The 15,988-nt window shown below is 47.0% G+C and overlaps 2 protein-coding genes and 1 non-coding gene across 5 annotated transcripts in view; 1 reads left to right on the top strand and 2 right to left on the bottom strand.

Annotated features, from left to right (window-relative positions):
* The first annotated feature begins 8,136 nt into the window (after positions 1 to 8,136).
* On the top strand, positions 8,137 to 14,341 carry IDH3B (isocitrate dehydrogenase 3 (NAD(+)) beta). Of its 3 annotated transcripts, XR_002772910.1 has the most exons (13): positions 8,137 to 8,200; positions 8,354 to 8,434; positions 8,583 to 8,681; positions 8,772 to 8,892; positions 11,818 to 11,878; positions 11,960 to 12,092; positions 12,183 to 12,316; positions 12,409 to 12,511; positions 12,596 to 12,742; positions 12,950 to 13,044; positions 13,159 to 13,219; positions 13,892 to 14,105; positions 14,213 to 14,338. XR_002772910.1 is itself a non-coding variant. In XM_023512171.1 (12 exons), exons 1-12 carry the CDS (start codon positions 8,165 to 8,167, stop codon positions 14,291 to 14,293), a joined length of 1,152 nt encoding a protein of 383 aa, XP_023367939.1. In that variant the 5' UTR covers positions 8,137 to 8,164; the 3' UTR covers positions 14,294 to 14,341. The 3 variants fall into 3 exon arrangements, 2 of the variants coding, with proteins under 2 accessions (XP_023367939.1, XP_003788116.1); XM_023512171.1 differs by lacking the exon at positions 13,892 to 14,105 and having other exon boundaries at positions 14,213 to 14,341; XM_003788068.2 differs by having other exon boundaries at positions 13,892 to 14,338.
* A 1-nt stretch (position 14,342) lies between these two features.
* The window catches only part of NOP56 (NOP56 ribonucleoprotein), a 5,810-nt gene continuing 4,164 nt past the window's right edge, over positions 14,343 to 15,988 (bottom strand). The window contains exons 10-12 of the mRNA XM_012804072.1: positions 15,891 to 15,988; positions 15,563 to 15,700; positions 14,343 to 14,813 (exon numbers count right to left, since the gene is read on the bottom strand). Of these exons, the coding sequence (XP_012659526.1) occupies positions 14,436 to 14,813; positions 15,563 to 15,700; positions 15,891 to 15,988 (614 nt within the window). The 3' untranslated portion in view covers positions 14,343 to 14,435. The remainder of the gene's footprint in view (positions 14,814 to 15,562; positions 15,701 to 15,890) is intronic.
* LOC111724737 lies at positions 15,771 to 15,844 on the bottom strand. The gene has a single exon (XR_002772976.1). It is a non-coding gene; the product is annotated as a small nucleolar RNA SNORD57 (small nucleolar RNA).

Genomic DNA, 15,988 nt, shown 5'->3' on the forward strand with positions numbered 1-15,988 from the left:
CTGGCGCCTTAGCCGGTTGAGCTACAGGCACCAAAGGCGCCCGCACAATGGCTGGCCATTTTTTGGTTGCAGCCGTCATTGTTGTTTTGGCGGGACGCCGCGGGGGACTCGAACCCGCCACCTTAGGTGTACGTGGCTGGCGCCTTAGCCGGTTGAGCTACAGGCACCAAGCCAGGAATCTTTTTCTATCCCCTAATCTAGCCCACAGGCTTCTTGTCCATCTCTATGCAGAAAGCCGTGTGTCTATCAGCATCCTGCCTCATTGCCAACACTGTCAGGGTATAGCATTTGAATTTACCCTGTTGATATGTCAGTAATTAGTCTCTTACTAATTTGACTCCTGTAGTTGGCAGAGATGACTCCGGGGTCAGAGACAAAGGGCTTTATTACTCACAGCAAAGCAGCAGTCTGAGCATAATGTTTACATCGGTTTCCTCAGGCCTCAGGTCCCACAGGGGCAATGTGGAGTGGCTGGTAGATGCTGTGAATGCCATGGGTTTGTGTGGCATCTGAGGAACACTGAGCTTAAGGAGCCAATTTATTTTATAGCAGGAAATAAGCAAACCCCTTCTTTGTCCTGGGGGAGATATTACCTCATTCCTCAAGGTTGTTCACTGCAAATACAAGCAATGGTATATTTAAAGAATAAATGGGTGATATCTAGTGACTGGTATAATTAAGAAGATAAAGCTGGATTGTGGTGACAGATACCAACAGTTTCACGTGCCTTGACCTAACATATATGTGGGAATTAAGTAATTGTTAAAGATAGCTTTTCTTATCTGGAAGAAAAGATAATAAATAACACTTGGGCTATTATCTAACCTGTAGGAGAAAATAAAGTGAGGTCTTTATCCTTCGCCTTTTACAAAACTAAACTTCAGATAGACTCATGGCCTAAACCACACAGCAATAGAAAAAATATTGGGAGAATATGCTTATCATATTAAAGTAGAGGAGACCTTTTACAGCAAAAGCTAGAGTCTTGAAGAAGACTGACACATTTCTGGTATCACATGGGATATAAGCAGAAATGGTGAGTGGCAGCCAGGCCTGGTGGCTCATACCTCTAATCTCAGCACTCTGGGAGGCCGAGGTGAGTGGCTTGCCTGAGCTCACAGGTTCGAGGCCAGCCTGAGCCAGAGGAGACCTTGTCTCTAAGGTCATTGTGGGGGTGCCTGTGAGGCTGAGGCAAGAGAATGGCTCGAGCCCAGGAGTTTGAGGTTGCTGTGAGCTATGACGCTATAGGGCTCTACAGAGGGCGACAAAGAGAAACTCTGTCTCAAAAAGGAAATGGTGCGTGTCTTAAAAATGGTAAAGATGATGGCTCGGCGTCTATAGCTCAGTGGTTAGGCCGCCAACCACATATACTGGGGCTGGCAGGTTCCAACCTGGCCCAGGCCTGCTAAACAACAATGACAACTACAACAAAAAAATAGCTGGGTATTATAGTGGGTGCCTGTAGTTCCAGCTACTCAGAAGGCTGAGGTGAGAGAATCCCTTAAACTAGAGAGTGTGAGGTTGCTGTGAGCTGTGACATCACAGCCCTCTACTGAGGGCGACATAAAAAATAGTAAAGATGGTGAATTATATGTGTGTACTTTACCTCACTAAAAACAAGCAAATAAATAAGACAAGTGCGGGGGTGGAGAAAGAAATGTTGTGTGCAGCTTCCAGGAAATGCCACTAAAGGGCTGGAGGCTCTTTTCCTTCCCCGTCTGTCCTACTGTTGGGACGCTGGAGCTGGGAGAGCCATCTTGAATCTCGAATAGCCTTGGGAATGGAGGCCATACAAGGTGGGCCAGCAAGATAATGAGTCTGTGCCTCTGACACTGTGGAGGGCCACTCCAGCCCTGGATCATCTGTTCCTGAACTCTTTTGTTTAGGCTTGGGTATGTCATATGAATATAATCCTAACTAATACACCTGCCCAGCCCCAAGAAAGGATCATGATTTGTGTAAACCACTGATTCTCAACTCTGGTGGACTTGCAGAATCATCCAGGGAGCTTTTTAAAAAACACCAGCATCTGGGCCCTACCCCAGACCAATTACATCAAAACCTCTGGAGGTGAGGCATAGACAGGTATTTTTAAAAAGCTCTCCCAAGTGATTTTAATTGCAATCAGGATGTGAAGAATTGGTTTAAGCCAATCATGGCAAACCTATCCCCCTCTTTCCTAGCCTCTCTTACCAGCAAGAATGGTCCTGGATCTGGTTCTGACCTCTTATACATAAGAAATCTGCTGGTAATGTTGCTGGGAAAGCAGTTACATTTCTGGACAGAAAAGTGAATTTGGCTGGGACTGCTATTTCTCCCCCTTTCCATCTCTAAATACAGAAGTGATGTCCAGAGCAGCAGCAGCCATCTTGTGACTATGAAGCACCAAGAATGACAACATCCGACAACACACTAAAGGTGGCAGAGCAGAAAGTTAGAGGGCCTGGATCCTTGGGGCCACCACAAGCAGCTAAACCAATCTCAGTGACGTGAGGGGACAAACCCAACAACCCTTATTTGTTTTCTATTTGTTGCCACAGAACACATTCCTAATAGAAACATACACATGGGTAGGTGCTTTGTGGGCTGTATGAAAAAAGATGGACAGAGGTGTACACAGCAATATTGCTGATAATGACCTGAACTAGAAAACACACTTAATATCTATCAATTTAAGGAAGACTTAATAAATTTATTAAATGCATATTGTGGAATAAAAGAATGAGACTTCTCATTCTCTAAGATATCTAAGGAATAATATTGAATGAAAAAAGTACATTATAAAACAGTAAATATATAGAGTATGAAGTTACTTATTCAGAAGCACACACCCATACATCAAAAACAATACTATACAGGGTGTCCATAAAATTCGTGTGCAGTTTAAAATAGTCAACTAGGCTTGGTGCCCGTAGCACAGTGGTTACAGCACCAGCCATGTACACCAAAGTTGGTGGGTTCAAACCTGGCCCCAAAGCTGGCCTGGGCCAGCTAACCAACAATGACAACTGCAACAAAAAATATCCGGGTGTTGTGGTGAGCACCTGTAGTCCCAGCTACTTGGGAGGCTGAGGCAAGAGAATCGCTTGAGCCCAAGAGTTAGAGGTTGCTGGTGATTTGTGATGCCACAGAACCCTACTGAGGGGAACATAGTGAGACTCTGTCTCAATAAATAAATAAATAAATAAATAAAATAGTCATCTATTTTATTATATTTTTTTGAGACAGAATCTCAAGCTGTCACTCTGGGAAGAGTGCCGTGGTATCATAGCTTACAGCAACTTCCAATTCTTGGGCTCAAGTGGTCCTCTTGCTTCAGTTTTTCTTTTTCTATTTTTAGTAGAGATGGGGTTTCACTTTTTTCTCAGACTGGTCTTGAACTCGCGAGCTCAAGCAATCCACCTGCCTCAGCCTCCCAGAGTGCTAGGATTACAGGTGAGAGCCACCGCACCTGGGCTAGTTGGCTATTTTTTTTTTTTTTTCAGAGACAGTGTTTCACTGTTGCCCTTGGTAGAGTGCCATGGCGTCACACAGCTCACAGCAACCTCCAACTCCTGGGCTTAGGTGACTTTCATGCCTCACCCTCCCAAGTAGCTGGGACTACAGGCGCCTACCACAACGCCTGCCTATTTTTTTGTTGCAGGGCCGGGTTTGATCACACCACCATTGATAAATGGGGCTGGCGTCCTACTCACTGAGCCACAGGCTCTGCCCTAGTCGGCTATTTTAAATTGCACACGAACTTTATGCATACCCTGTATGTTCACCTGTGTGTGCACGTGTGTGGGCAGGAAAAAGTTTTTTTTTTAGAGACGGAGTCTTACTTTGTCACCCTCGGTAGAGTGCCATAGCATCACAGCTCACAGCAACCTCCAGCTCTTGGGCTTAGGTGATTCTCTTGCCTCAGCCTCCCAAGTAGCTGGAACTATAGGCACCCCACAATGCCTGGCTATTTTCTTGTTGCAGTTTGGCCGAGGCTGGGTTTGAACCCACCACCCTCAGTATATGGGGCCGGTGCCCTACTCACTGAACCATAGGCACTGCCCAGGAAAAAGGTTTTAAAGGTGACTAGGCCAGGCATGGTGGCTCATGCCTGTAATCCTAGCATCTGGGATGCTGAGGTGGGTAGATTGCCTGAGCTCAGGAATTCAAGACCACCCTGAAGAAAAGTGAGACTCCATCTCTACTAAAAATATAAAAAACTAGCCCGGCATTGTGGTGAGATTCTGTAGTCCCAGCTACTGGGGAGGCTGAGGCAAGGGGATCACTTGAGACCAAGAGTCTGAGGTTGCTGTGAGCTACAATGATGCCACAGCACTCTAGCTAGGGTGATAGGGTGAGACTCTGCATCAGAAAAAAAAAAAAGATGACTAAGTGCTTCTGAGGATAGGGCAAAAAGATTAGGGGCTGTGGTTGGAGAGGTGAAAAACCTTGGCCTTATTTATATTTTTATAAAAGAGGATTTTAATCATTTACTTATTATCTAATTAAAATAATACAAAGTTTTGCTTAGGTATGTCTATATTTATTTATTTTTTGGAGACAGAGTTTCACTTTGTCACCCTAAGTAGAGAGCAGTGGTGTCTCAGCTCACAGCAACATCAAACTTTTGGGCTTAAGTGATTTTCTTGCCTTAGCCTCCCTAGTAGCTGGGACTATGGATGCCCACCACAACGTCCAGCTATTTCTTTGTTGTAGTTGTTACTGTTGCTTAGCAGGCCTGGGCCAGGTTTGAACCTGCCAGCCCCAGTGTATGTGGCCAGCGCCCTAACCACTGAGCTATGGGTGCCGAGCCACTTTCATATTTTTAATTGGACATCCATGAGAAAAAAAAGAGGGCTTACTCTTTAGGGACTTTCCCAGTCAGTGATGTCACCTCTCTCATTTTCTGCCATCGTTGATCTGGCCTCTCCTGTTTACCAAGGAAAGAGACGGCACTTGGATGCCAGCCTTTCTGGTACCTCAGCTGAGGCCACTCTCTTAGTTGATGCCCATGGTGACATGGATGATCCATCTGATTTGTGTTCTGTGTCCTCATCAGCAGCATCTTCCTGAGCTCTTCTCAGCACCATCTCCCACATCCCAGCTGGGACTTCATCTTACTAGGCTCTGCTCCACTTCCAACCCTGCTGTGACGCAGCCTCCCCTGCTTCCTCCTCACCTGCTCAGTGACTCCCACTGCATGACTCTTCACATACTTTGGGCTCTTTGATTCTTTTCTCACCTGCCTATCAATTCAATCTCTTCTGATTGTCTTCACCTGCCTCCTGGTCACATTTTGCCAACACTCTCAAATCCCTTGTGCCTCTCTCTGACTAAATACCACTTAGGGATGAATCCAAGTGTTTGCTCTTTCCATGAAGTCACACAGAACTGTATCACAATAAATGGCATGGTCACCAACCTCAACAGTGTCCTCAAGATTGCTCATAAAGCCCTCTCTGTTTCTCTCAGCTCTAGAACATGCATTGGTCTCACTCCCCAATCTTCACAGTAACTGATCCCTGTTTCTCAGCACACTATGATCATGCTCACCTCCAGCAGGTAGCAGCTGCCTTGCCCAGATCCACTTTGCCAGCATCCATTCCTCCAAGTGTGTCAGGTGTTGGCCATCAATTGCTTACAGCTTCCTTCTCTACAGAGTTGTCCCTGGCCCATGCCATGCAGGGCTAAAGCAGGGTTATTAAGACTTGATTCAAACTGTGACAACCTTGAAACATAATTCATGCTCTAGAGCTCCCCAGGAGAAGAGGCTGAGTTGGACTTCACCTGAGACCACATCTTGCTGAACTACTCCCCACCCCCTTATTCACTTCCCAACGTCTTTCTCCCCAGAACACTCCTTCAATAAATCACTTGCATAAGAATCCCTGTCTTGGGAAGCTGACCCAAGATAATACTTTTGCTGACATTTCCACTTTCCTATTGAGTGTAGTCATTTCTCTTCTGTAATCCTGTTTTTTAATCACAGATCAAATTCTCCTTCTCCCAAGTAACTTTTTCAGATGTCAGTCTTCAAAGAATTGTTTATTCTGTCACTCTTTTAATTGCTCATGGCTTTAGAAAAAGATCCAGTAGGCCTAACAGAGCAGAAATTCTGAAACTTTAGTGTGTAGTGGATGTCTCTGAAAGGATGTTGAACTCCGTGGATGCTTTTAAATGCATAAAATAGGCTTGGCGCCTGTGGCTCAGGTGGCTAAGGTGCCGCCACCTAAGGTGGCGGGTTTCAATCCAGCCTGGGCCCCACCCAAAACAACAATGACGACTGGAACCAAAAAATAGCTGGGCGTTGTGGCGGGTGCCTGTGGTCCCAGCTACTTGGGAGGTGGAGGCAGGAGACTCACTTGAGTCCAGGAGTTGGAGGTTGCTGTGAGCTGTGATGCCACAGCACTCTACCCAGGGGGATAGTATAGCTTGAGGCTCTGTCTCAAAAAAAAATGCATAAAATAAAATAAATATGATTACAAAGAAAGTTATGTTGAGATATAGTAATTACAAAGCTACCTTGTAGTATACATACTACTGTGTGCTGCTTCATTAATGCATTAAATAACATGATTTAGCACTGGGTCAAATGGTGTCATAGTAGGGATGAGAGTAAATAAATAGTTTAAGATATCTGCCACAGGGCAGTGCCTGTGGCTCAAGGAGTAGGACACTGGCCCCATATACCAGAGGTCGTGGGCTCAAGCCTGGCCCTGGCCACAAACTGCAACAACAACAACAAAAAAAGATATGCCACAATTGAAATGTGGAATTAAATATCTATATTTTTCCATTAGGGACAAAGTCAAGGATACTACAGGTAAAACTGTGATCTGAGACCTACATTCATAATGAAAGGAAATACTAAATTTCAGCTAGAGGTGAGAAGAAAGCTAGTAATTTTTGGATATTCCTTATCAAGTTCATGGCACTAATTTCTTTCTTTCTTCTTTCTCTCTTCCCCTCTTCTGCTCTCTCCTCTTAGAATCATGCTCTATTACCCACGCTAGAGTGCAGTGGCATCATCATAGTTCACTGCAACCTTAGAGTACTGGGCTCAAACAATCCTCCTGCCTCTGCCTCCTAAGCAGCTGGGACTACAGGTGCTGGCCACAACACCCAGCTGATTTTTCTATTTTTAGTAGAGATGGGGTCTTACTCTTGCTCAGGCTGGTCTCAAACGCCTGACCTTAAGCAATCCTCCTGTCTTGGACTCCCAGAATGCACTGCACCTGCCATAGAACTAATTTCTGTTCATGACAAATGTGGAGTTTTGTAGATCCCAAGTTGGGACCCCTGTAGTATTTGCAAGCGTGGGAAACTGACATTCAATTCAGCCAGCCTCACAGGGAACACTCAAGTGTAGGCGGGTTATCTATCATTATGGGCCCTAGCGCTAAGCGGACAAGGCTCCACAACAGCTGGAAGGATACATGGTGGTATACTTTCTCTTCCCTGCTGCAAGAGATTGGTTACAGAACTTCTCAAATGTCTGAAGCAAACTTCTTCATTATCAGGTGATATTGATGAAAGACGCCTGCATGGAGACTTAAAGGCCAGAGAGCATGCCGAGCTCACAAGGAGAACAGAATGGCCTTCATACAATAATGGTCTCATCTCCTTGGGCTGGTCAGCTGGTGACCTCCAGTTCTTTTCACCCTGGAGACAGCCACATGACATCAATTTGCAGATTATTTTTTGAGTGTTAGGCTGAGCTCAAGAAAATTAATAATTTCTGAAATGAAATGAAAATTTCTGAACCTTTCAACTGTGCTATGTTCCTCTAATGACTGACATACGAATGTTCAGTGAGCACTGGTTGAAAGAACAAACGTGTAGACATAAAAACTTTAAGGACAGACAGAATCCACGTTACTTTCTCTCAACCTCTTGTTAAACTCGGGTATATTCATTGATAAAATGAAGTCACATATTCTCTTTTAATGTTATTTTAAAGTTTCAACATAAATTAAATATGGCGACTGAAAATAAGTAAGCGACAAAGTACTTGTGCGTCCCGCGACCCTCTGGCCACAAAAACCCAGAAGACACAGGAGTGGACAGGAGATGCGGGTTGGCGCAGAGAGAACCGCCAAGGGCCCCCTGATGGGCCGGAAGTCGATGTACGGTGCTGCGACAGCTTCCGGCGTCACTTCCCGCGCGACATCCTGCGGAGAACATGGCGTCGCTGAGCGGTGTCCGCTGGCTGACCCGAGTGAGGCCGGGGGACACTCTGGGCAGGGACGGGCGAGGGAATAAGGGTCTGTCCCAGCGTTTCCTAAAAAGGGCAAGGTCACTGCAGTGTTCAGGGTCTAGGGGTTCCAGATCTGACCAATATCTGACCTAGGCTTGTGTGTCCCTATTGCAGGCACTGGTCTCCGCCAGCAACCCTGTGGCATGGAGAGGTCTGGGTACGTCGGTCGCGGCGCAGGCCTCCTTGAAGAACCAGGTATGCATGAGTCCGGCCCGAGTCTCGCGCACGCTCCCGGCCCCTCCTCGCGGCTCCCTTCCCTGTTTTTTCTGCCTCCCCCTTGCCCCTCTTTCCTCCGTCCCCATCCCTGCTCCCTCAGCTGCGACTCTGCTGGCCCCACCTGCAGGCTGAGGACATGAGGGTGGAGGGTGCTTTTCCCGTGACCATGCTGCCAGGAGACGGTGTGGGGCCTGAGTTAATGCACGCCGTCAAGGAAGTGTTCAAGGTGAGTGGCTTCAGGGATCAACTGCAGGGACGATGGGGTGAGTTGTGAAGTATTTGACCTTGACCCTGTGATCTGTTGGGACCTTTAAAGGCTGCTGCTGTCCCAGTGGAGTTCCAGGAGTATCACCTGAGCGAGGTGCAGAATATAGCATCTGAGGAGAAGCTGGATCAGGTGCTGAGTTCCATGAAGGAGAACAAAGTGGCCATCATTGGTATGTGTGCCCTCTTGACACCTGCCCACATGTCATTTTAAATTAAATGAACAAATAAGTTATATTAAGCCCCTCTCCTCACGTACAAATATATGAACTCCCCAGAGTTCCCATCACTCATAATACTTTAGCATTTGTTTCTTCCTGTGGGGAACTCAGAAACTGAGAAATCATGTCTGCTGCCTATGCTGGAAAGTTCCAACCCTTTGGACTCTGTCTTGAGGCCACTCCAGCCATCATCAAATCTTGTTAATTTCCTTTCTTATATGGCACCTCTAGCTGCTCCTTTCCTTCTGTTTTCCCTTCTGCTTCCCTTCTTTGATCTCCTCATTAGATTTTTTGGCTTCCCATTCTGCTTCTACAGTCCATTTGCCACATCTCTTCTTTTGGAAATGCCAGCTTGATTTTGCCAGGCCCAGACTTAGCATGGGAAAGTAAATTCTTTATGGCTGGCCTTTAGCTCTTCTGCCTTGGTTTCCACACTTTTTTTGTGCTTTGTTCCCACTAGAGTGTGTATGTGTGTGTGTTTTCAAATATATATATATATAGTATCTTACACCATTCCCTCTGTCCAGAATGTTCTTCCTTTGATGCTACTTATCAAAATCCTTTCACTCTTTACTGTATGTTTCCCATGGCTGCCATCACAAACCACCACAAACCTGGTGCCTCAAAATAACAGAGATTTATTCTTTTTTTTATTAAATCATAGCTGTGTACATTAATGCAATCATGGGGTACAGTGTCCTGGTTTTATATACAATTTGAAATGTTTTCATCAAACTAGTTAACATAGCCTTCCTGGCCAGAGATTTATTCTTTCACAGTTCTGGAGTTTTGTCATTAGGGTTTTGGCAGGGTTATGCTCCCTCTGAAGTTCTAGGAGAGAATCCTCTCTTGCCTCTTCCAGCTTCTGTTTCCTGATTTGCAGTTACAGCGCTCTAATCTCTGCCCGTGACTTTCTCCCCTCTGTGTCTCTATATCCCTTCTTTGTTCTCTAAGGATTTTTCATTGGATTTAATGTCTACCCTAATCCAAGATGGTTTCATCTCAAGATCCTTAGCTTAATTACACTTGCAAATCCCCTTTTCCCAAATAATGTCACAGGTTTTGGGGCTTAGAGCATGAACAATCATTTAGGGATCACTGTGTAGCCCACTACACTCAACCTAAGGTCTGACTGAAATGCCAGGTTTACTGTGATAGCTAGTAGACATAGGGGTCTTGCTCTGTTGTCTAGGCCAGAGTACAGTGGCACAATCCTAGGTCATTGCAGCCTCAGACTTGGGCTGAAGCAGTCCTTCTATCTCGGTAGCTAGGACTATAGGGTTGCACCACCATATCCAGCTAATTTTTAAAAATTATTTTGTAGGCTGGAGACTGTGGCCCATGCCTGTAATCTTAGCACTCTGGGAAGCTGAGGTGGGTGGATTGCTTGAGCTCACCGGTTCAAGACCAGCCTGAGCATGAGCGAGACTCCCATCTGTAAAAATAGCTGGCATTGTGGCAGATGCCTGTAGTCCCAGTTACTTGGGAGACTGAGGCAAGAGAATCACTTGAGCCCAAGAGTTTGAGGTTGCTATGATGCCATGGCACCATTCTACTGAGGGCAACAAAGTGAGACTGTTTCAAAAAAAAACAAAATGGTTTTGTAGCAATGGAATCTTACAGTGTTGCTCTGGCTAGTCTCAAACTCCTAGCCTCAAGTAATTCTCAGTCTCCCAAAATGCTAGGATTAGGGATGCGCGCCTCTATGCCCAGCCATTCTCTGTGCTCTCATGCATATTGTTAATACCTTTTCCATTATCACGTCTTTCATAGGTTCTATCTTTCCCAGTGAACTTTTTGTTCCTTGAGGGCAGGAGTGGTACAGTTTTTGGCCGTTATCTTCATTGCCTAACATAGTTGATACACACATTTAATAAGTGGTGGCTGAGGCAGGGTGCAGTGGCTCACGCCTGTAATCCAAGCACTCTGGGAGGCCAAAGTGGGAGGATCATTTGAGCTCCGGAGTTTAAGACCAGCCTGAGCAAGAGTGAGACCCTGTTTCTACTAAAAAAAGAAAAATTAGCCAGATGTGGTGGTACATCCTTGTAATCCCAGCTACTTGGGAAACAGGTGGGAGAATTGCTTGAACCCAGGGGATTGAAGTTGCTGTGAGCAAGTCTGATGTCAGGGCACTCCAGCCTGGGGTGAGAGAGGGAGACTGTGTCTCAAAAGAAAAAAATAAAAGCGATGGTTGAAAACATGTCAAAAGCAGAAACATAAAAACGGGTCAGGGATCTGCTTGCATTGTTTCTCAACTTGTTACTAACTTTAGGCCCTTTTTTTCTTTTTTATACATGTATACATACCATGGAATACTAAAACCCAGCCTCTTTGATAACCATGAATAAAATCTGTCCTTTTAGATCATTTTGAAGTTTAACATAAATATGACTGAAAATAAAGCAATAGACAAAATGTTTCTGACTTTGCGCATTTATCTTTGCACCTTTTTCCCAGAGGCAATTAAAGGTTACTTATTGAGGGCTCAGCACCTGTAGCACAGTGGTTATGGTGCCAGCCACATGCACCTAGGCTGGTGGGTTCAAACCCAGCCTGGGCCAGCTAAACAACAAAGACAACTACAGCTGCAACAAAACAATAGCTGGATGTTGTGGCGGGAGCCTGTAGTCCCAGCTACTTGGGAGGTTGAGGCAAGAGAATCACTTAAGCCTAAGAGTTTGAGGTTGCTGTGAGCTGTGACACCACAGCACTCTACCCAGAGTGACATAGTGAGATTCTGTCTCAAAAAAAAAGGTTACTGATTGAGGAGAGGTGGGAGTCTGCGTTGCATTATGTCCCTGAGGGAATTGGACACTGATCTGGCTCCCTTAGGCCTGGCCTGTGCCTGACACTCCTCCCCGTACTTTGTTTACACAGGAAAGATCCATACCCCAATGGAGTATAAGGGGGAACTAGCCTCCTACGATATGCGGCTGAGGTAGGTGGTGGAGGTTTGGAGAGTGGGTCAGAGGGGTACTGGGGCACCAGGCAGAGAGCTGATGGCTCTGTCCACTTTTAGGCGTAAGTTGGATTTATTTGCCAATGTAGTCCATGTGAAGTCACTTCCTGGGTATATGACTCGGCACAACAATCTAGACCTGGTGATCATTCGAGAGCAGACAGAAGGGGAGTACAGCTCTTTGGAACATGAGGTGAGGCCTGAGAAACTGGGGAGGGCAGAGATGGAGGTAAGAGAGAGGTGAAGCTCTTTCCCAAGGTCACCTCTACTTCTCTATTACCAGAGTGCAAGAGGTGTGATTGAGTGCTTGAAAATTGTCACACGAGCCAAGTCTCAGCGGATTGCAAAGTTTGCCTTTGACTATGCCACCAAGAAGGGGAGGGGCAAGGTCACTGCTGTCCACAAGGCCAACATCATGTGAGGGCCATGGCTTTCTGTGGGTTGGGTTCCTGGGGAGGTAGGTCCCTGTACGCTCCTGGCTGATTCTGTTCCTTTTGGCTGCTGAACAGGAAACTTGGGGATGGGTTATTCCTGCAGTGCTGTGAGGAGGTTGCAGAACTGTACCCCAAAATCAAATTTGAGACCATGATTATCGACAACTGCTGCATGCAGGTGAGGCCCTCCCCATTTCTCCAGTCTACAGTATGAGGAGGGTGAGGAGTGGGATTCACTTCATGCCTGTATCTCATCCCCTAGCTGGTGCAGAATCCTTACCAGTTTGACGTGCTCGTCATGCCCAATCTCTATGGGAACATTATTGACAATCTGGCTGCAGGCCTGGTTGGGGGAGCTGGCGTGGTCCCTGGTGAGAGCTACAGTGCAGAGTACGCAGTATTTGAGACGGTGAGTGAGGCCACTTCTTCCCTCAGCCCTTTCTCCTTGCCTGTGCCAATTCCCTGACCTCAGGTCTCCCATCCATCCCACTCCCAATCCTATTACCTCCTCTTCCTAAATCACCCTGGCCTGCTCCCTGTCCCATGGCATCCTTTCCCAGCTTGTGTGTGTACCTCCTGCCTGCTCCCAGCCACTCTGGCCTGCCCCTCTCCACAGGGTGCCCGCCACCCGTTTGCCCAGGCAGTGGGCAGGAATATAGCCAATCCCACGGCCATGCTGCTGTCAGCTTCCAACATGCTACGGCATCTCAAGTAGGTCATGGGAGGTTTGGGGTGGGGACTGGGTGTTTCTAGGAAGGAGCCAGAAGGGGAAATTAGGGTACAGTGTTCTGAGCGGTCTCAATTTCTTCTTGTCGACATTGACAGCCTTGAATATCACTCCAGCATGATTGCAGATGCGGTGAAGAAGGTGATCAAAGTCGGCAAGGTGAGTTGAGAAAGGCTGCTAGTGTCAGGGCCTCAGCACTACTCTCTGGGGGACCAGAAGGGGGGCCTCCTCCCCCCAGGTCTCCAGAACATCTTTGCTTTTTGATCTTCCTGTTCTGTCAGGGCTGTTCTTGGCCTCTCAGTCTCTTGACTGTTTCATCTCTTGATCTCCTTTGCCTCTTAGTTCCCATCTGCTATTTCCTTTCCTGCTCCATCCTCTGCCCCTTTCACAGCCATCTGAATGCAGAACTTGCCACTCTGTAAGGAAGGGATGGAGCAATGAGGGAGCTAGGCAGGATGAGACAAAGCTTCACCGTCTCCATACCTGGGAGCCCATCCTCATCTTCCTCCTGGTGTCCTCTTTCCTGCCACCTGTTCTGTCTCTGTATATCCTCCAAGGTAGCCAGCTACCTGATCTGTGTTTTCCCATCATCTCACTTCCTGCTTAACCTCCTGCCTTGATGGGCTGCTGCACAGCTAGCCAACGGTGGCTCGGAGGAGAAGTGGGCAGGTCCATATACTCCTAAACCTGGCCCCTTCTATCCCTGCTGCGCTGCATCTTCTGGCTACCTTCTGTCACCCCTTCTTGGATTCCATTTCCTTGATCACACTGCCCTGCCTTCATGGGCTCTCTTCTCTTCTTCCCCACGGCTGTTGCCGGTGGTGGCTGTAGGTGCGGACGCGAGACATGGGCGGCTACAGCACCACAACTGACTTCATCAAGTCTGTCATCGGCCACCTGCACCCCCATGGGAGCTAGAGCCCTTTATTCCTCCCAACCTCACAAGGACCATACTACATATACATCCCTTCAGTACAGTGGACCAGGGAAGAAACCCTGAACCTCTAGACAGTGGACCATAATCACCTTTTTGAGCAGAGCCTAGGTTGTCCTAGGGCTGGCTTCCTTAGGGAACAGTATCTGGTGGGTGGTGGTGGTGGGAGTTAGGGGCGGGGTCCAGGCTGCAGGGATGATGACCATTCTCCCCCACAGGTTCGAACCTCTGACATGGGTGGCTATGCCACTTGCCACGACTTCACTGAGGCTGTCATTGCTGCCCTGCCCCACCCATAGGTCCTGCCCACACCCATGTAAGATATTAAATAAAACATGAACCAACAACTTTGTGAATTTGTTTTTATTGAGGTATGGGACACAGGATGGGAAATGTCGCTGTGGGGTATGGGATACCCCTCCCTCACAGGGAATGTCCATTCTAATCTTCCTGGGGAGCTTTGTGGAACTTTTTCTTCTTCTTGGAGCCGCTCTTGATGCCCACAGCCTCTTCCGGCCCACTGCTGACCACCTCCTCCTTAGAGGAGAATTTCCTCTTTTTCTTAGACACGCTCTTGTTGCCTGCCTCTTCAGGATTACTAACTACTGTTTCCTCCTTGGGTGAAGCTTTCTTCTTCTTGGGAGGATTTACAATGCCAGTGGCCTCTTCAAGATCACTACTAACCAACTCCTCCTTGGAAAAAGATTTCTTTTTCTTGGGTTTAGATACAGGGATAGATGGGTGGTCTTCCATTCCGTTCTCCTGAGGAACCTCCTGGGGCTTTTGCTTTTTCTTCTTTTTGGGTTTTTCCACTGTATCCTAAAGGGAAAAGGGGGAATTAGGTTTGAGAATGGTGTCACCTATCACAAACCCACACACACACACACACATCCCCATTGTTTTTAGCAACAGCTGGGGCAGGAAAAACTGGTAAAATTCTGTTAAAATTACCCAGTGTTTCTGGGACAGTTTTAAAATCATGTGGGTGTAACTCTGGAAATGTAGCCTCTGGGGTAGATTTCCCAATTAGAAGTTATGGAGAACACGAACACGTAATGAACAATTACCTCAGCCCATTAAATAACCTACAGAAAAGCCCACCATGCTGGTCACAATAGAAACATCATGCCAAATTCCAAAGGGAACCTTGAAATTAACTGGGCACTAAATGAAAATCCCAGGGAGAATGATTCTAGCCTAGCACATTGGGGACCTCCCTGCCCCCATCCCCACTGTGAAACACTACCACTTCCGGACACACGTCTGGGAATAAGCAGAGCAGGAATTTACACTACCCCAGGTTGAGGACTCCTGGGAGGCAGCCGAGGACAGAACACACTTGCCCAGGGAACGGGTGTGTGCTACAACCAGCTCTCTGGGCTCTTGAGCAAGTTCTCTCAGCACCTATCTCCTTCCTATAGAATCAAGAGGTAGTTTGAGATGTTTCAGGTCCTTGTTTCAGTCCAAAAGCCTGGACTCAAGACCATGGCTTGGCGAAGCACATCCTTTGTTCTGCTGTTGAAAATCCTGCAACCCATGATCTTCACCTGGGCTATCTGCCTACTGACCTCACACTCCTCCTGAGTGCTACTGCTGTTTTCTGAAGAAGCCAAGGCAAGTGCAGCCAGTCGTTTCTTTTCCTTCTTCAAGCGTTTCTTCTCCTGTTTCTCCAGTTTCCTAGTGATCTCAGCAGCCGCTTCCTCTGCCTGGTCAAAGAAAAGTGCTGAAAGGGCTTGAAAACCTCTGGTGCTCCAAGGCCTCCTTTTTGGCTTTATTGGATCAGGCTCATTAAATCAGTTTTTTTTGCCTCCACTCGACTAAGGTCAGGCTAAGGCAGTTCATCACCTCCAACTGCTGTGGTTCTCCCCCTACCCAGAGAGCATGCTCAACACCAACCTGAACCATTGCTTCCTTCATGACATCCAGATTCTTTCGTGGAATCTCTCCAGTCTCATAGAAGGACAGCCGCTCCTCAACTTGTTCCCGAAGCTTCT

Source organism: Otolemur garnettii, unplaced genomic scaffold (assembly GCF_000181295.1).
Source record: "Otolemur garnettii isolate 467f Iridium unplaced genomic scaffold, OtoGar3 scaffold00025, whole genome shotgun sequence".
Classification (NCBI taxonomy): Eukaryota; Metazoa; Chordata; class Mammalia; order Primates; family Galagidae; genus Otolemur; species Otolemur garnettii.

Excerpts from the sequence above, each read along its gene's own strand:
- IDH3B (XM_003788068.2), top strand. The coding sequence starts at position 8,165 with ATGGCGTCGCTGAGCGGTGTCCGCTGGCTGACCCGA. Across the intron at positions 8,201-8,353 it reads GTGTCCGCTGGCTGACCCGA|GCACTGGTCTCCGCCAGCAA; the intron begins GTGAGGCCGGGG and ends TCCCTATTGCAG. Across the intron at positions 8,682-8,771 it reads CCGTCAAGGAAGTGTTCAAG|GCTGCTGCTGTCCCAGTGGA; the intron begins GTGAGTGGCTTC and ends GGACCTTTAAAG.